Source organism: Aedes albopictus, chromosome 1 (assembly GCF_035046485.1).
Source record: "Aedes albopictus strain Foshan chromosome 1, AalbF5, whole genome shotgun sequence".
In the NCBI taxonomy this organism is placed as follows: Eukaryota; Metazoa; Arthropoda; class Insecta; order Diptera; family Culicidae; genus Aedes; species Aedes albopictus.
Genome location: NC_085136.1, coordinates 191,707,624 through 191,734,758, shown reverse-complemented (window position 1 = coordinate 191,734,758; position 27,135 = coordinate 191,707,624). Strand labels below are relative to the sequence as shown.

At 40.3% G+C, this 27,135-nt stretch overlaps 1 protein-coding gene across 1 annotated transcript in view; it reads right to left on the bottom strand.

Moving 5' to 3' along the window:
• Positions 1–24,132, bottom strand: part of LOC109423199 (protein hedgehog) — an 82,968-nt gene extending 58,836 nt beyond the window's left edge. Inside the window, exon 1 of the mRNA XM_029873771.2 lies at positions 22,924–24,132. Coding sequence (XP_029729631.2) covers positions 22,924–23,274 — 351 coding nt within the window. The 5' untranslated portion in view covers positions 23,275–24,132. The remainder of the gene's footprint in view (positions 1–22,923) is intronic.
• Between the last annotated feature and the right edge of the window lie 3,003 nt (positions 24,133–27,135).

Below are 27,135 nucleotides of genomic sequence, written 5' to 3'. Positions count from 1 at the left end.
CATGGAGATCCACAGGGTACTGGTTTTACAGAAATTCTTTTGGCAATATTTGAATTGGCATCGATGTTATCCGCAAAAGTTGTTTTAAAGTGATCAATTTGACCCCGGATTACGGTACTGGAGATTGAGTTTGCATCTCTACGGCTGGGACAGGAAAAAGCTTTTGTTATTGAGGAGAGGAAAAAAAGTTACATGATCTGGATACACCTTGGTAAGTGAAGCAATTAATACCACTTTTTTTAGACCAAAATAATTATTTTTATTCTAAAAATAAAAAAAGTGAACCGAGAGCTTTTGTTTGGTTAAAGGCTATGGCTTTCTTCAACACATACTGTTGATTTTTTGTCAAATAACATGGAACGAACTCACCAATATCTATCCATTAATAGAATTTTCTCCGTCCCCTCTCTAGGCAGTTCCTTTGTGCAAAGGATCGGTTGACAGTAACTGAATCAATCAATTTCACTTTTCCGAGTGCCAAGCAAGATGCATGTCAAGTGTGAAGATTTTTTTAGCAGATGTTGTTTATCTCATGGTTTGATCAAATGAAAACAATGTTTTGAAAATTTGATGCTATTGTCGTCAAAAATATCGAGATTTTCTGATGAAGGTGAACATATAGAATCTCGCATTTTCTCCAGAGTTCGTTATTTGAACAAGTATTACATATACGAACAACGCGCTCACCGCGGTCCGCTCCTCAACCTGTCTGCATGATTGCTCTAAAAGTAAACTGTGACCCGATTCAACCCTTCCATCGACCACGACAAGTTTGGTTTATCTTTTAATGCTCTTGTGGTGGAGTGCTACGAGGAAACCCCAAAAATCATTTAGTGAGAAAAATTCCGAAAAAAATTACCATAAAACATTGTATGGTGCAGCCTCGAGCCGGTTTCCGAACGGTTGAAAGCCGTACGAGTGTTTGTAGTGCCCAATGTGCGCGTTCGTCTCGATCGCGCTGCAGCATCTTTTCTTATGCTCTGACTTGGTGGTTAGCTGTTGTAGGTAAAATAGGTGTCTACCGCCGCGCTCTGTTTCACCTTCTGGGGGAGTTTGCTACATTTGGTTCATGTTAGAGGAGCAGAAGAACACTTGTAAGCCAACATTGTTAACAACGCACACTTCACACCCTTGTGTTACCCGCCATGCATACAATTACGATCGGGCTAGAAAAATAACCATAAGCCGACGTTATTGCACTTTGCAATTCACTGAAACGAACCGGTGGAGGGCGGCACTTGTGTGCGACCACTGGGCCAGGCTTGGGTGTTTGGAGAACGATTTGTGAAAGACAAATTTGTAACATTGCGTCAATATTGGTTGTTGTTTTTGACAGGTGTACGAGGAACGGCAAATATTTGGCCGCAGACCACAAGTGCAAACGGAACTACTTTAAATGGAATTCGCGTTTAGTTCTTGGAAGAAGTCCGATGTGGTTCACGATAGTGATAAACAAGAGCTTGTCGATATTGGTATTCATGGCGCCCGGGATTGTTGCAGGTTTTCGAATCTACAGTTACCAGGGTGACAAATTGTAAAGTTTGGGAAGCACACAAACAATGATAGTAATTACCAAGCGAAGACTGGCAAGATAATCTGTTGGTGTTAAAATGAGCATGGATGCTCTTTATAAAAGATTGAAATCAAGATTGACGCATCTGATGTAAGATTTTGGTCGCTGAATCTAGTCATCTTCGCAGGGTCTCCAGTTAGCCTAGTAATTAAGGTTAATCCGGAGACGTCGGGTTCGATTCCCGTTCCGGTCGGGAAAATTTTCTCGATTCCCTGGGCATAGTTTATCATTGTACTTGCCTCACAATATACAAATTCATGCAATGGCTGGCAAAGAATGCCCTTCAATTAATAACTGTGGAAATGCTCAAAGAACACTAAGTTGAAGCTAAGTCCCAGTGGGGACGTAGAGCCACAAAGAAGAAGAAGAAGTCAATCTTCGCAGTTGACCGGTGTCAGTACGCTCCACTGTGCACATTTATACAATATTTTCAGGAATTATCAAGGCAGATTTTGAAAAATCTGTAGACAATATTTAATTGGGGAAAATTTTCCCATGCATTGTGTATGGGACGTTTTCGACTCAAAACTGTACTTGATGAATTTTAGTATGAAAAATAGCCAAAAACTTAGCTAAATCAAAATTCCCACGATGGAATATTTTCAAACTTTCCAATTACAAAATATAGCAGGAAAGCTGACATTCTCTGAAGGAAGATCCGAGGTACATGAAAGTTCGATAATAATCGAAATTTTGACACCATGTGGTGCAAGAAGGGCATCTGTCATGGGGTAAGATGCCTCTTCATGAGAACATTAAAATATTACGTCCATCATTTTACGGGCATTTCCACCCTTTGTCCCGCTTTTTCGTAAACTCAATACATGGAATGTCATCTCCCTCCCCGCTACACGATAGTCATCATATTTGAATGACCCCTAAGATGGATAGCGTAGACATCAACAACCATGTGCCTCCATGTGGTTCTCACCCAAGCAACCAAAAGCTCGGATTCCACTTAAAGAACGAACTCAAAAGTTCAAATTTGGTTCAATTCCGGTTTCGTTGAACTTAATTCTTCAAAAAGTTACATATGTATTGTTTATGCACTTGGAAGTACATGTACAAGCTTTTGACTTCTCTTCAAAACGACATTAAAGTCAAAAATAGGTTCAGAAAAAACTTACTTTGAACTTTAGAGCAAAGTTCAATCAAAATTTATCCGAACTTATGTTGAACTTTTGCGTGCTCAAATAAAGTTCAGTTGGACATATTCCAATAACATGAAAAGTTCCGTTTCGAACTTGTTTCGTACTTGTTTTGAACTTACTACTCAAAGTTCAGATAGATATTAACCGTACCAAGAGTGAACTTCACTTGAATTTCGGCGACAGCGGAGCCCGGGAGAAGTTCTCATTCAATTAAATCACTCGGAAATCGAGCTCAGCAGCCACAGCTTGTGTTAATTTCACAAGTACACTTTGTTTCACTATAATATTTTCAACGTACTTACTAGTAATCAACGCAAAGCATCTAAGTTCAGATAAAGTTCACACGCGAACCTGATTGAGCTCTAATGAATGTTATCAGCACATTGAGTAAAATTCCTCAGTGCTTAACAAAGCAAACATGAAGTAGTGGATAGGCGCCGGCTTTCAACGAGGAGTACCCGAGTTCAAGTCTCAGTAAGTAAAAAACATCAAAAATGTACTTCAAGGCATTAAACAACTTGGATTACACCTGTGCTAATGTCTCTTAAAAATAAATTACTTTTGAGGAATAAGCGGCTTTTTTCATTTTATCGAAGCTTAATTTTAAGCTGAATAGAGTTCTTTTCAGCGGCAAAAGTATACTTTTTGTGATCTCAAGTTCGGTTAATTACTTAAAAAGTGAACTGTATAGAACGCTATTCATGGTTCGTCATTCTATTCGAATAGCCGATTAAGCCCAAACATGCTGTTTTATCCAAACTTTTGGTTGCTTGGGCAATCTCCTTGGAAACACATGGCTGATAACAAAATCACCAGAGAACCTTAAGTGCAAGCACGAAAAACTGGAAGATGCCAATTTAAAAAAAAAAAATTCCGTGGGATTGGCTGCTTCTAGAAGAATATTTCAAGAATAAACATATCTCGACACCATTCACCTATAGTTAGCAGAGCATAGCATAGCATGAATACTTGCACAAATCTTGGATGGAGTTGCAAAGATGAATATATCTATTGACATTGCTGGTTTCGCTACTATCTACAATGCCGTAGACCCACTCAGCTCCACACATCTGGCCAAGTCATTGCAAGCATTTTTATTTTAAAGCCCAATCATCAACTTAGACAGAGCCCAGAACTAAAGCAGCTTCCAATAGATGAACGGACATTGAAAATAGCGAATTTTCAATATACATGCAGTCATATAACAAAACAGTAAAATATACAAAGAGTGCAATCAGAAAGATCTCACCTAGTTCCAGCTCGTCGTATTGTAGTCTTCAGACATTCAGTCGCTGGCCTTTCTTGAATCTATGGTCAAACTGATGCGTACTCCTTCTCTGCGCTGAACAATTGAGGTGTTGTGACGGTAACCATGATTTTGTTGCTGGAATATGTCTCGTTGCTCCGTCATTATGTATGCAGCTTACACATCCACGCATTTATCCGGTCTGCTGGAGTGTTCCCCCGCTTATATCGTCAGTTATTTTTCATTCAACCGTGATCTCCTCGCCGGAACAACATAAAAATGACACTTGGAAAACGAAACTACAACTAACCCTTAGCACAGATCCAAAACACAACACTCTTTCCTCGGTCGCGCTGTGGGAACCATTCATTTGTCTGGTATTGATGGAACTTTGACTGCTCAACAAATCACTGAAATCCACTAGAATACAACTTCATGTCCAAAAAACTCCAAATCGACAAAAAAAAATCAAATGCGGAAAAAAATGACAGTACCAAATTTTAGAAACGTCCGCGCGTTTGCACAGACAACGGCGATCTTTTCATCTCGACACCATTCACCTATAGTTATGATCAAATTTAAATCAAATTCAGGAATGATTTTATAAGTTGGGCTATTTTACATCATCTTGGTGTTTAGGACTTTGTTCCAGATTGATTAGTATTCACATGAAGATCACCAGATTGGTCCACATGAAGAGGCACGTTGGCCAGATGAATAGCATGGATGCGATGATCCACATCGAGTGTCAATGGGTGGTGAATATTCATGAAATTTGGCCACAACTAGCTCAGTAAAGAGATCCCAGTTGGTTGACTGGGGGTTCCTGAAACGCAAACTTTGCGAAGGTAAAGATTCTTCATCTGACACATGCCAATTGGTCGGCTCGTGACTAATTCTACTAGAGCAAAGCTTTATGTCTAATCCTTCCTCTCTAGCAGATACCATGAGGGTTGGGCGGTTGCCTATGTTAAGTAATGCAAGATCTGTACTACTCCATCAAACTAAAGCCTCTCAAGTTAATGTATGAGCTGCCCCATATGATATGGTGTGCATCAGCATCACTATGTATGTGATGACTTGAATGATCACTGAATGTATTTCCTATTTCTAACAGATACATCAATTGTGAGAGCACATATGGTGGATAATTCAGAGACGAGTGTAACAACGTTAGCGGTGTTGACAAGCACACATGCTCGAGGCACGATACGCGAGTTTGCCATTTCATTTTACTGAAAGTAGCAAACATCGGGTTCACAAGGTTTCCAAGGTAGAAATTCCCCTGGTAAGGTTCTTGGACTAAGGGCACTTGGGCCGTACTATTTTGCATGAGTCTGCAAATATTGATCGTTGCTGTTAATTTATGCTGAAGGTTGATCTGTGGCTGTCTTCCGCAAAGGTAAAAGCGTTTTGGCTTCAAATAGTATGGAATGAAAAGTGGACCTATCAAAGTCTTTGACACCCAAAATACATTTTCTTTTTTTGATTGTCTTTAGCTATCTTTAGAATTTGAGGATTTCGCAGTTCGAATAGTTACTTACCTTACCGGTCAGGCTAAGGCCGGGGTGGCCTCTGCTGTACATAGTAGCCGCCTCCATTCCACTCGGTCCATGGCTGTTTGCCTCCAGTTCCGCACTCTGCGTAGGGTCCGCAGATCGTCCTCCACTTGGTCGATCCACCTAGCTCGCTGCGCTCCACGTCTTCTTGTACCGGTCGGATGACTCTCGAGAACCATTTTAGTCGGGTTGCTATCCGACATCCTGATGACGTGACCCGCCCACCGTAGCCTCCCGATTTTCGCGGTATGGACGATGGTTGGTTCTCTCAGCAGCTGATGCAGCTCGTGGTTCATTCGCCGTCTCCAAGTCCCGTCTTCCATCTGCACTCCGCCGTAGATGGTACGCAACACCTTCCGTTCGAAAACTCCAAGGGCGCGTTGGTCCTCTGCACGTAGGGTCCATGTTTCGTGCCCATAGAGGACGACCGGTCTAATCAGCGTTTTGTAGATGGTTAACTTCGTGTTACGGCGAACTTTATTCGATCGTAGAGTTTTGCGGAGTCCAAAGTAAGAACGATTTCCTGCCACAATGCGCCTCTGAATTTCTCTGCTGGTGTCGTTGTCGGCGGTCACCAGTGAGCCCAAGTACACGAATTCTTCAACCGCCTCGATTTCATCACCGTCGATATGAATTCGGGGTGGCGGGCGCGGTGATTCCTCCCTGGAGCCCTTTGCCATCAAGTACTTTGTTTTCGACACATTAATGACTAATCCGATTCGCCTGGCTTCACTCTTTAGTCGGATGTACGTTTCCGCCATCGTCTCAAATTTACGAGCAATAATATCAATATCATCGGCGAAACCAAGCAGCTGAACGGACTTCGTGAAAATCGTCCCACTCGTGTTTATCCCCGCTCTTCTTATTACACCCTCCAAAGCAATGTTGAACAGCAAGCACGAAAGACCATCACCTTGCCGTAACCCTCTGCGAGATTCGAAGGGACTCGAGAGTGTCCCTGATACTCGAACTACGCACATCACTCGATCCATCGTCGCCTTGATCAACCGTATCAGTTTATCCGGGAATCCGTATTCGTGCATAATCTGCCATAGCTGTTCTCGATCGATTGTATCATACGCCGATTTGAAATCGATGAACAAGTGATGTGTGGGCACGTTGTATTCGCGGCATTTCTGCAACACCTGGCGGATGGCGAACATCTGGTCCGTTGTAGCGCGTTCACCCATAAATCCAGCCTGATATTGCCCCACGAACTCTCTTGCAATCGGTGATAGACGGCGGCATAAAATTTGAGAGAGTATCTTGTAGGCAGCGCTCAGTAGTGTGATCGCACGGTAGTTCCCGCAATCCAACTTGTCGCCCTTTTTGTAGATGGGACACACGATACCTTCCATCCATTCCTCCGGTAATACTTCCTCCTCCCAAATCTTGGTAATGACCCAGTGTAGTGCTCTCACCAGTGCTTCTCCACCGTATTTTAGAAGCTCGCTTGGTAGTTGATCTGCTCCAGCGGCTTTGTTGTTTTTCAACCGGCCAACCTCCTCCTCAATCTCTTGAAGGTCAGGGGCCGGAAGTCTTTCGTCCTGTGCACATACTCCTAGATCTGTTACCACGCCACCTTCGGTACTTGCAACGTCGCCATTGAGGTGCTCATCGTAATGCTGCCGCCACCTCTCGACCACCTCACGCTCGCTCGTGAGAATATTCCCGTGATTATCTCGGCACATGTCGGCTTGTGACACAAAGCCTCTGCGCGAGCGATTCAGCTTCTCGTAGAACTTTCGTGTGTCCTTAGCGCGGTACAGCTCTTCCATCGCTTTGCGATCTCGTTCTTCCTGCTGGCGCTTCTTCATCCGGAAGACTGAGTTCTGCCTGTTCCACGCCTGTTTGTAACGTGCCTCATTCGCTCTCGTACGGTGTTGCAGCATTCTCGCCCATGCTGCATTCTTCTCGTTTTTCAACTGTTCACATTCGCCGTCGTACTAGTCGTTTCTGTGATTCGGAGTCGCGAAACCTAGTGCTGTAGCCGAGGTACTACCTATGGCGGATCGGATGTCCCTCCAGCCATCTTCAAGTGTAGCTGCGCCAAGCTGCTCTTCCGTTGGTAGGGCCACTGCTAACTGCTGCGCGTAGTCTTGAGCCACTTCTACGTTACGAAGTTGCTCGATGTTGAGCCGCGGCGTTCGACTTCGACGCGTGGTGATAACTGTCGAAAGTTTTGAGCGCATGCCTACAGCGACTAAGTAGTGATCCGAATCTATATTCGCACTGCGGTATGTGCGGACGTTGGTTATATCTGAGAAGAATTTACCGTCGATTAGAACGTGGTCGATTTGGTTTTCTGTTTGATGGTCGGGTGATCTCCAGGTGGCTTTGTGGATATCTTTGCGGGGGAGGAAGGTGCTTCGGACTACCATACCACGGGAGGCTGCAAAGTTTACGCATCGCTGGCCGTTATCATTCGATACGGCGCACACAGGCGTAAATGGGCCGAATTCCTGGCCATAAGTCGAACAATTTTTTTCGGGGTTTTCCAGAGTCTAATATTTTTTAAAGATAAATGAAGTAATGCTTCATCATGTGGCAATCGATAAAATACTTTGGGATGCATATTTTTTTAGGAATAAATGCCGAAATTTGACGATTTTCCCTACTGTTTTTTTTCATTTGCATCATAACTCATCGGAAGAACTTCAATTATCGAAATATTGACATTTTGAAAAAATAACTGAGTATGTAACACAGTTCTCCTGATAAGGGTGTATCATTTAAACAAAAAACTTCACCTGGTTTCATTTATTTTGCTCTCTTACAGAAGAGCTTTCAAAATCATGTTTTTTGTCAATTTTGAACCATTTTCAGCATTCAAAAAGTTTTCAGATTCTGCAGCATTCCGCAATCTGGATAAAATTACAATGAAATATAAGGCATATCCTTTGTGAATCGCAAGAGAACGGGTACCAGAAAGTACCAGACGAAAAAATAAATCATTTTGAAATTTACACCTTTTTGACTAGTTTTTAGTTACAATTTCTGTTAAATTTTGATATAACAACTTCGTTTCGACTACTTTTTCAATGAACGGCCACTTATTCTCGGTAGATAGATCATAGCAGAATACAAATCTGGTCTTCTATCTCTTAACAAAATGTGTCAAATGGATTTTATTTTGTAAATTCGGGCAGAAATCTCCATACACCGATAAACGCCTAAATGTATGCAATGCAGTAGTAATCTAATGTAGCTAGAACTGTTGTGTTCAAAATTTGTTATAAAAAAATCAAAAACAACTCAAATAAAGAGCACACTATTTGTAGCATGTAATCATATGTTGATGCACCGTTAAGAAAATATTTTCAGATAAATATTGTTTTTTATAGCTACACTCATTGAGTTTTTCACTCAGCACTCCACGAACTTACTTTTATGTACAAAGTTGTGTTAAAATGCCATGTTTTAATAGATAAATGCAAACTGATGTATTCCACACGGCTTCTATCATCATGTCCAAACTCCTAAAATTTCAATCCATGATTAATTTTTGTGTTTTGATGTGTTTTCCAGGGCACTATAAAAGTTACACCAAAATGAAAATGTGATTCCCAAAATATCTAGAAAAAGGTACAACATTTAAACTGAGTTTAACCCATATCCGCCCAGCGTCCTATTTATAGGACAGATGCCCCGAACGCCCAGCGTCCTATAAATAGGACAGTCCTTTGGATGTGAATATCTCCAGAATTATGCAAAATTTTGGAATACTTTCTTCAGAGAAGATGTTCTACACACCCATACCTTGCTCATAGTGGACAATATAGTATGTGACTGGTTCACCAGGTGGCGTAAACGATGCTGCAAAGAATGCATATTGTCACGATCTGTGAGCATCATTTCCAATGCGAAAAAAAGTTATTTCCCTGGAATCTTGACAATGGTTAATAATTTACAGTTCATTTCTTCGGCAGAGTTGTTAATCACACATTCCTTAGGATGTGGAGGTGGTAGCAAGGATATTTAAATTCAAGATGGCGGCTTAGGATCCAAGATGGCGGTCAAGACTCCAGAATATATGCTTTTTAACGGCAATGCTGCTTCGGATACTATGCAATATGGGTATCTATCGATCGGGCTTCACAAGTAGAACTCAAAAATGAATATCCGACGCCATTTTGAAATCAAATATGGCGGACCATATCCAATATGGCGGCCATGAAATGGCAGTTTGATCTATAATACCATGCAATATGGGTATCTATCGATCGGGCTTGATGAGTAGAAGTCAAAAATCGATATTTTACGCCATTTTGAAATCCAAGATGGCGGACCATATCCAAGATGGCGGCCACGGAATGGTAGTTTGAGCTATGATATTATGCAATATGGGTATCTATCGATCGGGCTTCATGAGTAGAAGTCAAAAAACGATACTTGACTCTGTTTAGAAATCCAAGATGGCGGCCCATATCCAAGATGGCGGCCACAGAATGAGAGTTTGAGCTATGAAACCATGCAATATGGGTATCTACCGATCGGGCTTCATGAGTAGAACTCAAAAATGAATATCCGACGCCATTTTGAAACCCAAGATGGCGGACCATACCCAAGTTAGTGGCCACGGAATTGTAGTTTGAGCTATAATACCATGCAATATGCGTATCTAAAGGGTAGATGGTAGGGTAGCGGGTAGGATAAAAGGTGGAGCAGACGGTCGGGTAGAGGGTTTGGGTGAATGATAGAGTAAAGGGAGTGGAGTAGAAGATTAGGGTAGAGGATAGAGTAGATGGTAGGGAGAAGGGTAGAATAGAGAGTAGGTTTGAGGGTAGGAAAAATGTTAGGGTAGAGAGTAGGGTAGACGGTACGATTAAGCACAATATAGACTAGAGGGTACGGTAAAGGATATGGCAGTGGTTATAGTAAAGGATAGTTTAGAGGGTAGGGCAAATGGTAGGGTTGAAGGTTATGATAGAGCGTAGGATAGACGGTTGGAATAGAGGGCAAAGAAGACAGTAAGGTAGAGGCTAGAGAATAGGGTGAAGAATTGAGATGAGATTAGATGAGCTGAGGTTCTTTTTTGAGATACCTTCAGTAATTCTTTCCAGGATTTCTTCAGGCATTACTTTCGAGAATCTTCTCAGGTTTATTCCCGAGATTCCTTTAGATATTGATTCCGAGATTGCTGTATGGATTGCTCCGGTGTTCTCTTCAGGGTTTTTGCAGGCGTTGTTTTGGATAATCCTGAAAGGATTCTGTTAGTTATTCTTTTCTGCATTCTTTCAGGGATTTGTGCTGGAATTCCTTCAAAGATTCCTTCTATGATTCCTACTATTATTCCTTAAAAGGATCCCTCCCGAAAAAAAAATGAAAAAATATATGTTTCTTCCGAGATTGTTTTCAGGCAACCCTAGATCATAGAGACATCTTATATGGTTCTTGCAGGAATGTCTGCTCAGCTTCTGGCCGGCATTCCTGTCATGATCTTTCTTAGGAATACATCAGGTACTCTTTACGGGATTCCTTCAGGAATAACTTCAGGGATTTCTGCCAGAATTGCTTTAGAAAATCCTGAAAGGATTCTTTCAGAAATTTTATCCAGCATTCTTTTACGGATATCTTCTGAAATTACTTCACAGACTCATTTTAGTATACTTTCAAAGTTTCTGTCGAAACATATTCAGAGAATCCTAATGGAATTCTTGCTATGAACCGGGGTCCTCGCTCGGGATTTATACAGCAACTAGCTGTACCCGGCAAACTTTGTCTTGCCTACTGCGTTTTTTGACGTTTCAAGTTTCTAGCCAAGACCAAGTCCCCGGTCAAAATGTATAGAAGATCGATTTTCAAAAACTCTCATTTTTCCATGTTTTATGCCTCATAAACCTTCCTTGGGTGAAAACTAACAGAACATAACTAAGACGACCAAAATCGGACCTTCCGTTCGCAAGTCATGCGCGGTCCCACGTATGCCACTGCATTTTTATATATATAGATTCCTCCCGGGATTTCTCCTGTGATTATTTCAGGGATTCCTACCAAGCTTTCAGTTGAGATTCCCTCAGAACTCTACCAGATATGACTCTCAGAATTCCTTCTGTATATCATCCCGGGATTCATTCGGGGATTTCACATTATCTTTTCGATGTAACTTTGATAGTGCACAGAATAACACCATAAAATTCACATATTGTTCACGAATAAACAATCATGGAGTAGTACAAACATAAGTGGAGAAGCCATGTAGAATATATCTGAAGTTTTATATCAACACATGGAATGATTATGAACCTGGGCGTGTTAGTAGAATACCTGTAAATACGAGACACCGAAGACAAATATATAGTTGAGGTCGAAATACGTATCTGTCAAAGTAGACAAATTAAATGGAACATTACTTAACACGATTTTCTTTTTAAAATATAAAAAAACTTCTGAAAAGTTTACGTATGGTGAGTACGTAAAGAGTGTTTGTGGGGTGCTGAAGGAAAAACTCAATTACTTTCTTAGAAATAATTATCTGTGTAAAATCTAACTTCTGAAGTATTTTATAGTTTGCTTATGCCACACATAGTGAGCTCTCTTTATTTGATTTATTAAAAAAAATGAGACATAATGAACACTGCAGTCGAAACTACATAAAATTACAAGAATCATGCCTTGCATACTTTTAGGCGTTTATCGGGTTATATTTCTGCCCCGATTTATAAGTCCTTTTTCTATTCTTTTTGAGTGGTTATCATCTCTCTCACTTGTTTAGAGCTGCATTTTATCTCTACGGATCAGAATATAACGATAGCGTAGTAGTTTTGCTGAAGTAGAACTCAAGAAAATTATCAGATATTGAGGACCTACAACGAAGAATTTTTTTGGAACTACACCATAGACTTCCAATTTTTTCATCAAATCATGCTTATTTTATTGGAACTTGACCTTTGATAACATATTTATTTGAAGATTTAAATTGTGAGATACCTTGGGCGTTAACGGGTTAAGGGACCGTTCAAAAATAACGGTCCATATTTCCAAAAATTGTGAAGGTAGAACAATTGTTCAACAAGTTTCCCAATTATGGCACTCCTTACAACTTTGCTGAAGACATAAACACTTATAAACACACATAAACACTTATAAAAGAATTGAATTTCTCTCACACTTCAAGAAGAATTTCTATGAAACGAGGTGGCCCTTGTTTCCAAACAATATTTTTCATGGAAATATAATTATTTTTCAGTTCTCTGTTGTCAAATAAAAATGTTCGACGCTTCAAGCGATTTTTGGGGGTGAAAATAAACGTTGTCCTTGGAGAGGTTATAAGAAATCATTTCTAGTCTTTAAGTGCATTAAAATGGCTATTTATAATCCTAAATGCTTCCTCAATATCTAACTTCACAATTTTATCGCTAGTACATACATAATACACCATAAAAACGTGTTAAATCTTTTTGGCCATGAATTGGACCCGGTTACTCCAGTGTGCGGCGTGCAGGCTGTTTCGCCCGATTACCGGTCTGTACATTTCCTCCCTTCCTACCTGCGCGTTCATGTCGCCGACAACAATTTTCACGTCACGCGGCGAGCAACCATCGTATGTTTGCTCTAACTGCGCGTAGAACGCTTCTTTCTCGTCATCGGGTCTCCCTTCGTGTGGGCAGTGGACGTTGATGATGCTGTAGTTGAAGAAACGGCCCTTAATTCTCAACATGCACATCCTTGCGTTGATCGGCTGCCACCCGATCACACGTTGTCGCATCTTGCCCAACACTATAAATCCTGTTCCCAGTTCATTGGTGGTGCCACAGCTTTGGTAGAAGGTAGCCGCTCGATGCCCGCTTTTCCACACTTTCTGTCCAGTCCAACAAAGTTCCTGCAACGCCACGATGTCGAAGTTGCGGGGATGTAGTTCGTCGTAAATTATCCTGTCACATCCTGCGAAACCTAGTGACTTGCAATTCCATGTTCCAAGTTTCCAATCGTAGTCCTTATTTCGTCGCGTGGGTCTTTGCCGATTGTATCGAGTCGTATTTTCTCCTATGTTATTCGCAATGGGGATTTTTACGGGTGGCTTATTGGGCCTACGCCAACACTCCTGTCTCGCCGGAGGGCCATCGTGCCAGTTCTGTTTAACGTCCCAACCAACACTGGGACGACCACGCTGATGGGGCTACCACCTTGGATCTAGCTGGGTGTGGTGCAGCGTTTCTTACTCAGCCGCTGGATGCCAGAACAGACGCTGTTTGAGCCGCACCTCCTTGGTGAACAGACACTCGGATCGTACCTCCTCAATCTAGCTGAAGTCAGAAGGACAACAGTGCCCAGGCTGCACTACCAGCTAATCACACAACTCTTAGCTGGCGGTCTTTGTCATCGCTTGACCCGTGGAAGCATGAGGTAGGAACTTGTGAGGACCAGAGCTATATTGGATGCTCTCCTTATCGACTCACCGTTTTGCAGCCCCAGTTCGAATAGTATCAATAACAAATAAAAGTATTCTATTTAAAAAAGTGTTTCCTCATGATCTTGAAATAGTAATGCAGTCTGAACCTTTGACAATCATTTATTTTAATAGAAGATGTTCATTGCAAGGAAAATTGTCTTCTTTCCGGCTTTTACTGCGAATTGTGTAAACAAAAAACGTTTTTATTTTATGAATTAACAGATATGTATGTTTACATGGTGAATCATTTGGTCGCAAAGCTGTGCTTTTAATTTGCAAAACACAAGCTGCTTCTTTTGTTAGATTGTATTCAAATTTCATTCAAATTTCGTTACGTAGTTTGATGGAATGACTACCTGCTACTAACATCTTCAGAACTTACTAGGCAGTATCTTAATTTGTACAATAAACGTCATTCGCGAAAATCGAAATTGTTACAAATGTATCAATATGACTCCGAACCACGGTACGGTATTTGTTATTTGACGACGATATTGATGAAATATCATTGAACGTTAACTGCCATCAGCAAGGCACCCACTAAACTCGCACCATGTGAAGGTCGCACGCGTCTGCTAGAGAATATTCTAAAACCCAATTTGTTTATGAGGCAATAACATAAGTAGCACTAACAATGAATGTCACATCCTTGACGAGAGCTCGTTTTGTTGCCCGTCGTAAACGGTGACAAAAGGGCGAAGGACTTCTGTTCATTTATGACACACTGTGTACAGTACACCATCGGACACCACCACCGAGGAGCAGAAGTAGCCAACCGTACAACGTAAATCCTTCCAAGGTCAGTTCCAAAATGATCATCGTTCTTGGAAGTTTACCGACCTGGACGACACGCTTCTCCGTCCCTTTTCTCGCTTGCATTCGTTTAATTTTAAATTTGCTCGGAAAAGATAAGCTATCATTGCGTTGCTTATTTGAAGACAAACATACCTCGCGAAACGGAGCCCGTATAGTTGAAGCGGACAACGCCCTGGTATGCAGCAAGACTATGCTGAGGGCGATGGGTTCGATTCGCTGTTGGTACAGGAACTTTTCGTAAACGGAATATCCTTGACTTCCCTGGGCATAAAGTATCGTCGTGTGTATTACGTGCTATACTTTGACATTTGTATTATGATCGATTAACAAGGAAGGAAGTGCTCGTAGAACACTGAGGTGAAAAGCAGTCCTCGTCCCAATCTAAATGTAACGCCATTAAGATGAAAAAAATGAATAAAACCTCGCGAAAAATTCGAAGCAAATCTTATCAGAAATCCATCTAAAGTGAAACGTGTGAACCAATGTGAATTAAGTTTAAGCCAACACATGATAGTAGCTTTCGTCGTTGCTCATTGCGATAGCAATAAACGTTCAATGAAAAAAAGAAGCGGCAATTTCCGCTCATCACTATGTGACATCAGTTTGACGCAGTTTTTAGAGGCTTGCGAATTGGATCAAAGGCAAATGATAGTCAGCACCATTCAGCGTCCCACAAATACCACGTCTAGACAATTTTGTGATTATCTGTACGAGACGCCTGGTACGATTGGTGTTGATATTGGTGGTGGCACCTTTCCGAGAGTTTGGATCACGGAAATGACAAACGGATGATCTAAGTGTTTGTCAATTGTCATTGCCGTCACCGAGAAAACACTTCGAGTGGATAGATTGCAGCGCTAAACTTTGTCACTTTCTAAGGAATGCTTATCATGTGTGCAATGCTTTAGGGGACTTTTTGTAAATAAAATGCACTGCACGTTTTAGGGGAAAATTTATGATTCATATTTTTGGAGGAATTTAAACAAACATTTATTCAAAACATGATTGAACATAGATAATGCGAGTCTACACAGTGTACATGTTAGAATCGGAACGAATGACTTCATGTGTAGACGTAGTGAAAAAAAAAATATATACAAGATTGTATTATTAAATTTCCCTTTGAATTTTAATACGCGGATGGGGGCATGGACACGCAGCAATGGTGAAATATTAATATTTCGGCAGCAAATCAAGAGTTCTCAGAGTAAAAATTTTGTTGTGAAGCGGGACTGACAAAATCTGGTCTATGTTGTATTTGAATGTTTTTCATCGTTTCGTTAAATTTAAAAATACAAAATCAACTTGAAACTTGTATTGCGATATAAAGCGTTGTTTAAATGATATGCATGATACTCAACCCAAAAATTATAAATATACAAGTTTGAAACATTTTTGTAGAACATTTAATTTTTCTAAAAAATCATTTAAAGGTTTCGACAGGGAAATTTATGTAAAATGAATTCTTTAAAAAACATTGTTTTTGTTTTGAATCATATTTATATTCAAATGCAGAATTTTTATGGAAAACATGAAGTACCTGGTGACACTATAAAATATGCATATTTAAGATGTTCAGGCTTGGGTCCATGCCTAGAATCAAGACGGAACCCGATGCACAATGGTTTATTTTCCCATTTTCACGCTCTTAATTAATAGCTCGTAGAATTGAGGAAATAGAGCAATGGTGTCTTCGGCAAAGTTGACGGGAATGACCAGCGCCATCTTTTGACAGTTAGAGTTTTCGGATCAATTTAGGGGGATTGTCATAGTAGCCAGGAATTATTCTGTCAAAGTTTGATTGCAATTAAATCGTACTAAGGACATTTTTTTTTATCATGGACATATATCCTCAGTAGACGATCGTGGACGGACAAACTAACCCTTATTTGAAAGCTCTTTAGATGTACTTTCTGATAAGGGTATCCTCAGCTGCACCTTTCTGCCCCTAAGAAAGATATTTATCCCAAAAAATGGATGGAAAAATCATAAATTCATCTATAACTCGTCTCATTTAATTCTTAAAGCTTTGATGCCTTTAGCAAAGTTGCATATTTTATTGATACATACAACTTTGCAGAACATTGTATGGGTCTAAAAATTCAACAAATGTATGTTTTACTTAAAAACGTGTTTTTGGGGCTAACTTTCATAAACAGGCCTCTATCTCCATTGGTGTTAAAAATACAACATTGACGTCTTCAGGAAAGTTGTTTGGAATCGAAAATGCTACAACTTTGCCGAAGACGTCAACCCTTTATCTCTACAATTTAAAAAAATAATTTTGTATCTCACTTTTAGATCCGAAAACTCTAACTGTCAAAAGATTGCGCTGGTCATTCCCGTTAACTTTGCCGAAGACACCATTGCTCTATTTCCTCAATCCTACGAGCTATTAATTAAGAGCGTGAAGATGGGAAAATAAACCATTGCCATTGTGCGTTGGGTGGTTAATTTTCTCAATACATGAAATATTTTTTCATTTAGAAAGAATGAACAGTATACTCATAAACAGTTTTCGAATGAAACCATAAAAACAATAGGTGCCGACGGGTAACGACAAAATGGAAAGTTCAAGACATTCTATGTTGTTATTTGCAGGTCATCAGAAGTCTTCAGTTTTCAAGAGAAACATTATTCTTTACATTTCGTACTCGTGCGGTCAGCACCAGGCTAATGCGCTATCGCTCGATGGTAAATTTTACAAATCTTTGCTAACCTATTTATTTGATACTAACTGTCCCGGAAAATCTTCTCTTGCCAAGATGAGGTGGTTTGACAACTGTTGAGGTAAATGTTACACCGTACTCTAGTTTGGTTTGATATTGCTCTTATGAAAAAATATACTAAATCAATTTTTTTAGTTGGTTTTCATTTCTTTTTCTTCTTACAAACACAGCCACCATGAATACGAATGGAACCGTGCAAGAGCAATGCTGATCAGTTCATCCGTTCGTGAGTTTTGTTGCTTAAAAGGACTGAAAATTAGTTTTTATATAGATATATTGATTGCGTTCTGAATTAACACAAATTTTATAAGTACATTGATTCTGCACAATGTTTAACTTTCCACTAGTACATGAAACCGGAATTCAAATATTTTGACTTTTGTATGAAACAATATTTTTATTTGAAATTGGTATAATTATTCCTATTAAACAAAAAGGATTCTTTCAAGAAAAAAAAACTCCACATTATAGCGCGATTTCAAAAATGAAACTCAGGTCATTTTTATGAACTCATTTTTATGCGTCTTCAAAGCATGGTTACGCAACTACCATTTTCTAATTGTTGGGGGGTTTTCTATCAAAAGAATTTTAAAAGTCGGCATTGAGTGATATGTTATGTGTATATAGCTGCTAATAATACTAAATATTTTCCAGATTTTTGCCCGTACAAACTTTTTTCGCTACAAATTATTAAAACGTGAAAGTACAGATTATTATTTGGTGTGGTGTACTCATTGAACCATATTTTCAATAATACTAAACATTTTCCAAATTTTTCTAAGCTTAACTAGGCTCTTCTAAGCTTAACTAGGGGACCTTACGTATTTTCGGCAGTTTTGTTCTTTTAGTCATGTTTTTTTTTTGAAATCTGATGAACTCAGCGTTGCCCTCAAATCCTTCCCAACCAAGCTGAGTTTTATGCCCCATGACGAAGAGAACCTGCCGATAATACCCTTCGTCGCCCTATACTTATAGTGAAGATTTGATAGAAGAACCGGGATAAAACGACCAATCATTTTTCTAGAGTGTTTTGAACGTTTAAAGTTAATTTCCGATACACTCCTTAGGCAGTCTAATAAAACTTTTTGAACGATTCAGAGAACCTCTGCAAGTTTTACCGGTTTTACGTTATTTACACTTTAATAATAGAAGCCGAAATACTTTTGGGCGCGCTAGTTTAAAATATAGAATATTGATACACTCTCTAGTCGCCATGTTTTTTGTTCATTACCGGTTTTCCGATTTTTAATGTTCCCTACATTGAAATCTCGTAATAAAGATAAAACCCAGATTTATCCACCTAGTGGTGATATTGCCTTTCTCGTCGAATATGTACTCAACATTTTTTTCCGGCCATAAGCCGAAGCGTTCCTGAATCCTGAGAATACTCTAGAACGGAATAAATCTCATTTTCTTTTTTTGTCACAGTGCTCGTTGACTCGTCAATGTGGGGTGGAGTTGATAAATAATAAATGTATTTGATGAAAAAATTCTTAAAAAACTAAGCAAAACCGCTTAATTTATCAGTTTTGATAAAAAAAACTTCTGGAAGACTCTAATTCTACATTAAAATTGAAAAAAAATATTGGTTTATTTATTTGTGCACTTCTTCAAAATGTTGAATTCCGATCAAAATTTCCAAGGAGAGACCCCTCTGAACTTAAGAGAAAATCGAAATTTGTGTCAGCCTTATTCAGAAAGGTGTGCGTGCTCATCTTCGTACGAGGCGGTTTAGTGTGTTTTTGGTGGCAAAGGAAGTGCCGCTTTTTTCAATCGGATCGGGCGCGTTGTCGTCGACAATTTGAATGTGCACAGCGTCGTACCCGTGTGTTGTTGTAGCAGTTCAGTGTAATTTCGAGGCCAGTTAGTGGAAGATGCTGCAGCTCTGGTTTTTGTGTATTTATCTAACAAATATTGAAAAGTTCGTCACGTCATGTGTCGGCGCTAGTTCCAAATGCACATTTAGTTGATAATAAATAATTTCCTTTCATTTTTTGCATGAACACAAAAATTTGAATGGTTCGTCATCTTCGGTGTCGATATTTGTAATATTTTAGTCCAAATGAATAAATGTTTTGACTCAAATAAAGGTTGCATGAATTTTTGGAAAAAGAGAGGGTCGTTAAAAGATAGACGGCGAACCGTGCGGTAAGATCTTTCTGATTTATTTATCACGTGTTATTTTGTTAATTGTGAATTGTCTCGCGCGGAAACGCAAACTACCGATGCGTCGGTGTTTAGCATTGTGTTCTCCTTAGTTGCGAATGAATAACTTATGTTAGATCGCGTTCGTCGTCCAAGGTTTAGAAGGGTATTTCTTCGCGAGCGCATTATTAATCGCGAATCAAAACATTACACTCGTTTACCACGACAAAATCCTTAACACATCTCCATTTCCCCTGTCCAAACTCCTAGTGATTTCTCGTAGTAACGCAGAGAATTCCTCGGTTATTGGCCTAAGCGAGAATCACGTCATCACTTCCTTCCCTATCCTCAATTGACCTGCATTCGGACGCGGCCGGCGCTGGTATTGCTTATTGAAAAGTATTGGGATTCCAGAATTTACACAATGAAGAGAAAGCTAATCCCAAGCATCATATGTTGGTTCTTTGTGTAAATGCAGTTGTCCTTGCAATAACAGAGGAGCAAGCGCGGGCGGTCAATCATGCTCATGCTCATGCTCATTTGTGTCAGCCTTATTCAGAAAAGCAAGAATTTTATCAAAGCCGTAATTGAATTTGGAAACTCATTGATGGCTCACATTCCGACGCTATGTTAAACGTATAGGCCGAGCTGAAAAATATCAAATCTTTCAGTTGACTGCTTGACCACCTTCACTAGCACTGGATGCCGATCTTTATCAAGACATTTCGGCAATTTTTTTTTCTGCGCACTTGAGCCTATATTTTATTATCATTACTTATAAGATTCATGTGAAATTTGACAAAAAAAAGTGCAAGCAAGCGAAATTTCCCCTATTAAAGCTCATTCAAATTTCAACCGTGTTACAGAGCGCGAGGACTCAACCAGTTGCATCAAAACTGTTCGCATTATTTTCAAACGCAAAAGGGATTGGTGCTATAAAATTTATTTTCTTCCATACAACTTTGATCCATCCTACTGTATAATAACGCCTCAGGAATCTAAAATGATGTAATTTGACAAGATCGCTTAAATTTTTATCAAGATTTTGTTCTTTTACACTTATTAATCGCTTGCATCGATTTTTTTTACCTGCGTAATTTCAGCAATGGATCCAATCCTGATTCTGCAACACTGCCGGTAATCTTAAGTGTGGTCAGAGACTATTTTTTTGCTGCCCGTTTATCTGGTTAACGAACATTTTTGATGATTTGATGTTTCGCTTGCATGGGTTTAGTTTAGTTTTTTAATTGGTCACTTCCGACGGGACACCTGGTACCGGTTCCGGAACACAACCGGTTTAGATACGGTATGAAACTCTTTTCCTGCTTACCGTTCATCTGGTTATCGAAAAAGCCGCTCTTCGATGCCTGAGTTTGGTTCACCTTTTTAATTGACCACTTCCGGCAGGACATCCGGAACCGGTTCCGGAATACAATTAGTTCAGATATGGTCTGAAACAATTTTCATGCTTACCGTTCATCTGGTTATCGAAAAAGCTGCTCTTTGATGTGTCGCATGCCTGCCTAGGTTTGATACACTTTTTTGATTGGCCTCTTCCGGCAGGACATCCGGAACCGGTTCCGGAACACAACCGGATCAAACATGGCCTGAAACTATTTTCCCGCTTACCGATCATATGGTTATCGAAAAAACCGCTCCTTGATGTGTCGCATGCCTGGGTTTGGAACACTTTTTTAATTGGCCACTTCCGGCAGGACATCCGGAACCGGTTCAAACGAGGTTTGAAACTATTTTCCTGCTTACCGTTTATCTGATTATCGAAAAAGCCGCGCTTTGATGTGTCGCATGCCTGGGTTTGGTTCTCTTTTTTATAATTGGCCACTTCCGGCAGGACATCCGGAACCGGTTCCGGAACACAACCGGATCAAACATGGTCTGAAACTATTTTCCTGCTTACCGTTCATCTGGTTATCGAAAAAGCCGCTCTTTGATGTGTCGCATGCCTGGGTTTGGAACACTTTTTTAATTGGCCACTTCCGGCTGAACATCCGGAACCGGTTCCGGAACACTACCGGTTCCAAACATGGTCTATTTTCTTGCTAGCCGTTCATCTGGTTATCGAAAAAGTTGCTCTTTGATGTGTCGCATGCCTGGGTTTGGTTCACTTTTAAATTGGCCACTTCCGACAGGACACCCGGAACCGGTTCCGGAACACTACCGGTTCAAACAAGGTCTGAAACTATTTTCCTGCTTACCATTCAACCGGTTATCGAAAAAGCCGCTATTTGACGTGTCGCATGCATGGGTTATGTTCACTTTCTTATTTGGCCACTTCCGGCGGGACTCCCGGGACCGGTTCTGGAACACTACCGGTTCAGATATAGTCAGAGACTATTTTCCTACTTCCCGTTCACCAGATAATCGAAAATGCCGTGGTTTGATGGGTCGCATGCATGGGTTTGTTGCATTTTCATATCTGGCCCCTTCCTGGGGTACCGGTCCGGAACAACTAAATGGCCATAACTCCGGAACGGCTGGACCGATCTGAACCATTTTCAATAGGAAACAATGGGACAATGTACCCCGTCGAATGAACCATCGGTCGTTGAAATCGGTTCATATTTACTATCTAAAAAAGAGGTGACCTTTTTGTACACATACACACACACATACATACATACACACACACACACACACATACATACACACAGACATCATCTCAACTCGTCGAGCTGAGTTGATTGGTATATAACACTTGACCCCTCCGGGGGCTCTATCAAATTTTCGTTTTTGGAGTGAACATATAGCCTTTCGGTACACCTTGGTGTACGAGAAAGGCAAAAATACACACTGAATTGTTGTTACATATTTTGTCAACACCAGCACGGTGGCCTATTTACGCGTCTAAGACGCAATGTTCATTCAGCCAGTTTATTTTGTACCACAAGTGGCTCTTGTTTGCAGTTTTTAATGTTATATGTCTCTCTAAATTACGTCCTGCAAAGTCAAGCAATAAACCTAATTGCAGTAAACACCATGTCATTTGACATATCGTAAAACGAATGATCCACCAAAATGGTAGATGCAGCTGAACAATTAAGCCGTAAAGCGACGACTGAACCTCCTAAAATAAACAAAAATAAACGTAATGATTGATTTCTCATCGCTTCGATAACCGATTCCTAATCAAGGCTATTGTGTACATTTTTTTTACTTAATCACAGCACGACGCTGGCTTTTATCTAGAAAGTGCGATACACAGTATCAGTCACCGCCTCCATAAAAAGCACAATCTATTTCCAACCGTCGGGCGAATGTAGGCTAAGCGTGTTACCGCTCAATTGTACTCACCTGCGTCATCACACGATCGGCTCCAGTACCTTCCTCATCTTTGAATATTATATCCTTATTGTAATTGGTCTCCAGATTGCGGAATTTACTATCGTTTCTAGAGATGGGACCCTCTTGCATCCCGGAAGCGCCCAACGAATTCTCACTAACGTTCGGAACATGCTGTTTGAACACTAACGGAAGCAGTTTTCGGGTTCTTCGGGGACCTCCAATCCCCCTGCCAGGACCACAGGACTGCACCTGGGACACCATGTAGAGCAGGAAAATCAACAGCATTGTAAAGCACTTTCTTCGGCTGTTGAAACAGTTTTTCCGACCGCTGCTGAAACTATTCCGAGCCATGCTGAACATTCTTGAACGGATAACACGTGACTGGTGAAATTGGTAACCGTTTTCACTTTTTTTTCTTTATCTAATATAGGATCGAGCTAATCACTCAACCATTCACTTCATATTACACTAAGGTGAACACAGTATTCCATGTAAACACTTGTCACTGTTGCTTTTCCTATTTCATTTGGTACAATATTAACTAGTGCTTACTTATCAGGATTCCCCACTTCAACATTATCAATGCATTCTGACTGGTCTCAATTCACGACGCTACCATCTTCAACGTGCAATAGTTAGGGTTGCACAATTGTCACTGCATCCGTTTGAATCCAATTTCCATTACCGTTAAAAACATCATTCCCAAGACGCCTTCACCGATTTTCACTCTTTAAAACTGTTTCAAACATGTATCCAATTGTATGGTATTCACGCAATTTCAAATTTTTGAATCTCAGCTAGCAAATAGTCGCGCGCAGCTTAATCCAATTCCGGAAATGCTCTTCTGGAAACACTCACTCTCGTCAACTTGTCACCGCCGGCCGAAGGAAAAACAGGGAGGAGATGGTAATTCGACTAGCACTAAATTAGAACTAAGTAGATGCACGGTTGAAAATTTTCGTAGCCAGGCACCATGTTCGCTCTCGCTTCGTTCGTCTTGGCTCTGTTTTGTGGTGTGGTTCTTTTCAACAGGGGTGGAAGGACCATGGCTTCTCTTTCACGCGTACACGACGAACGCCAGTCAGCCAACCAACCAGCCAACGGGACTCACCGAACGCGAGAGTAAAATAGCGAAAAACGTGTGTCGAGAGTTACCCTTACTCACCTTCGGTGGGATAAGGCAGCAAACGGAGGAAAAATGAGTTGAAAAGCTTTTCGGGTTGGGTTTCTGTGGTGGTATTGAGTGCCTAACCACGCTGCTCAAGTATCTTGAGAGAAAGCCAGTGCTGGATGTGCAGGGTCGGGCCTGCGATGGAAGTAAAATATCCGATGTAAGAATATGGGAATATATGAGCATTTATTTATTTATTTTTTATTTATTTATTACTAAAACATTAAACTTTTTGTATGGAGAATTTTAGATATTTTTTGGATAGGTCCTTTAAGTACTGTATAGGAAAGCGGGGAATAACGCGCCGTCAAATTAAACGTGGTAAAGGACATATAACTGGAATTAGGGCCATTTTGACGAGGACACCCGTCCGTCTTATTGTGCGTTTCGCCGTAGATTATCGCGCAAAACTTTCAAAATCGCTCCTAGTACATCATGTAGGGTAACCCGGGGTAATACGCACCCCTGGGGCTAAACGCCCTTACGCTATTTCATAATATAAGAACATCGGAACATCGTCCGGTGCAAGCAAACGAAACGTAAAATTAAATAGGACAAGAATATTCGAATGAAAAACGTGGAAAACGATGATTTTCCATATTTGGAAAGATTGCGTGCGCTACAAACGCAATTTAAGCGATTGTGCGCTGATTATATGGAATCAACCTATTGACTGGTTTGCTGAATATGATACACCGCGCGGCCTTTATAAGGTTCCAACCGCGCATTTGCACGAAATTCCACGCGGCAAATCCCTGAGGAAAGGAACAGCCGCACTTGAGGAAACGCCGCAATGTTATCTCCCATAAGAATGGAGTAAAAGGGGAGCAAAAAACGCGGCTGTTCCTTTCCTCAGGGATTCGCCGCGTGTACTTTTGGGCAAATGCGCTAATATTAACTACCATCCGCCTCCTGCACCTTCCATTTGCTGCCGTTAATAGTAAGATAGAGTCGCCTGGTATTTCATTAAAATTCAAAGCAGGAAATGCCAGAGGTTGTATTGCCCCACTTCAAGGTGCGTTTTTCCCCCAGCAGTTTTTCAGCACCCAAAACGTAACACTTTTTTAAATTGTTAATTTGATTCGGTGAAATTGATATCACGCGGACCAAAAGTTGGTGTCTCTTAGTTAAATAAGTAAACTAACTTTCAAAACGCAAGACACCCATAAAATCATCTTAATCTTAGTTATAGGGCCACATTTGCTTAGGGGGTGCATATTACCCCACCTCCCTTATCATGTTCGTGTCTTCTACAACAAGTGCGGAAAATAGCTAAAGATTGACCACGCAGATTGGTGTCTTCTCGATTTTATGCAATTCAGTATAATAATTTTAATTTTATATAAGTCATGTTGGTATCATAATGGCCAACTTTTCCGCACTGGTTTATTATGCATTATGAACATTATGCAACCCAAATGGGTTGTATAATAAAAAAATCATTGCATACACACTAAGATCAGCTCGGTATTTTCCCCATCTTTTTACTGAGTTCTCAACAGCAGATTTAACTCGGTACGCTCGGTTATCCCTTTTGCTGAATACTCTGTAAATAAGTTAACGAGTTCTGCAAATGAACTGTCAAAAATTACAGATGAACGGTAAATATCGTTACTGATGAACGGTAAACATTGATTACCGAGTGTACCGAGTTAAATCTGCTGTTGAAAACTCAGTAAAAAGATGAAAAAATTACAGAACTCAGCGAAAATTTTACTGAGCTGGAAAATCAGAATCTTAGTGTGTAAAGTTTTGTGTGAAACTCGTTGCAATACTCGATTTTTTCAGCAACCGCGCATACATATCTATTAGCATTTTTTCAAGACTTTGCGCGGTATTTTTTCTTGTTGTGTTGAAGGATAAAGACGCCAAAATATTGGGTCTGCGTGACACTAAAGTTTACCTGTAGAGTAATGCGGGGCAAAATTTCGCAGTGGGTCTTTCTCAGCGCACGAGTTAAAAACCCAGGCAAACTTGTATGGGTTCGACACATTATCAGGCCAGATACTTTTCAATTAAAACTGGAACGATTTCGTTATGCAGTAGCAGAGTTATGTAAACTAATGTGTTTCTAGCTATTTTGATGTAAGTTTTGGACCTTTTGGAATAAGAATTTGTAGTGATCGAAAGAAGAAGATTTACAAAATCTCTTGATGTCGGATAATTGTCATTCCATAGTAGTTTGAGTGGTGCACTCGAATAAACAAAAAGCTTCTAGTGCTTCTTGTAGGAAGGAACATTGTTAAAGCCTCGACAGTGGGGAAAAGTTGGCAGTAGCTGTGGAGCAAAAGTTCGCACTATATTTCTGAATCTAGAGCATCAATATAGTTACAAAACATTTGAAGCAATGACGATTTCATAGAGAAACTACTATATTATGTATAATATGTGTAATATGCATTTTTAAATCGTTCGCCTATTTAAAACAAAAAGTGAAAAATGGCTGAAAAAACATTTTGGAACATTTTTTCACCATCTTCGTGTCATCCTTTGAAAGTTTTTGGGGATATTATGTTGTTATACTTTTTTTTGGGGTCTTTCATAGTTTAGTTTACCATACTGACGAAGGTTAGATTAACATTACGATCCCGTTCAAAAATTTTGCTGCATTTTTTTTTCAAGTATTTTGTGTAACACTTGCAAATGTAACTACTTCACAATGTATTTTGACAACTTCAGTAACGCTCTTTGCTATAAGTTTTGGAAGTGTTCTTAACCTTCCAAGACGCGCGCCATCAAGCAACCGAAACTGCACCGCGCTCGCGCTGTATACGAAAAGCGAGGTTTTTTGGTAGTGTTGTACTTTTTACAACAGCGCGCGCTGAAGGGTTAAAATACACTGTATACTAAAGCTGAGTACCAAGCCGTGTTCCAATTGGCATGTAATGCCATGAATTGAAAGAAACACATTTAGTGCATAGAGTGAAAGGGTGAACATGAATTAACATGAAATAAATATACTTCACACTAACAAACTATCCTTCCCAATGTGCGAACTTTTACCCCGCACAGTGCGAACTTTTGCCCCCACTATGGGGCAAAAGTTCGCA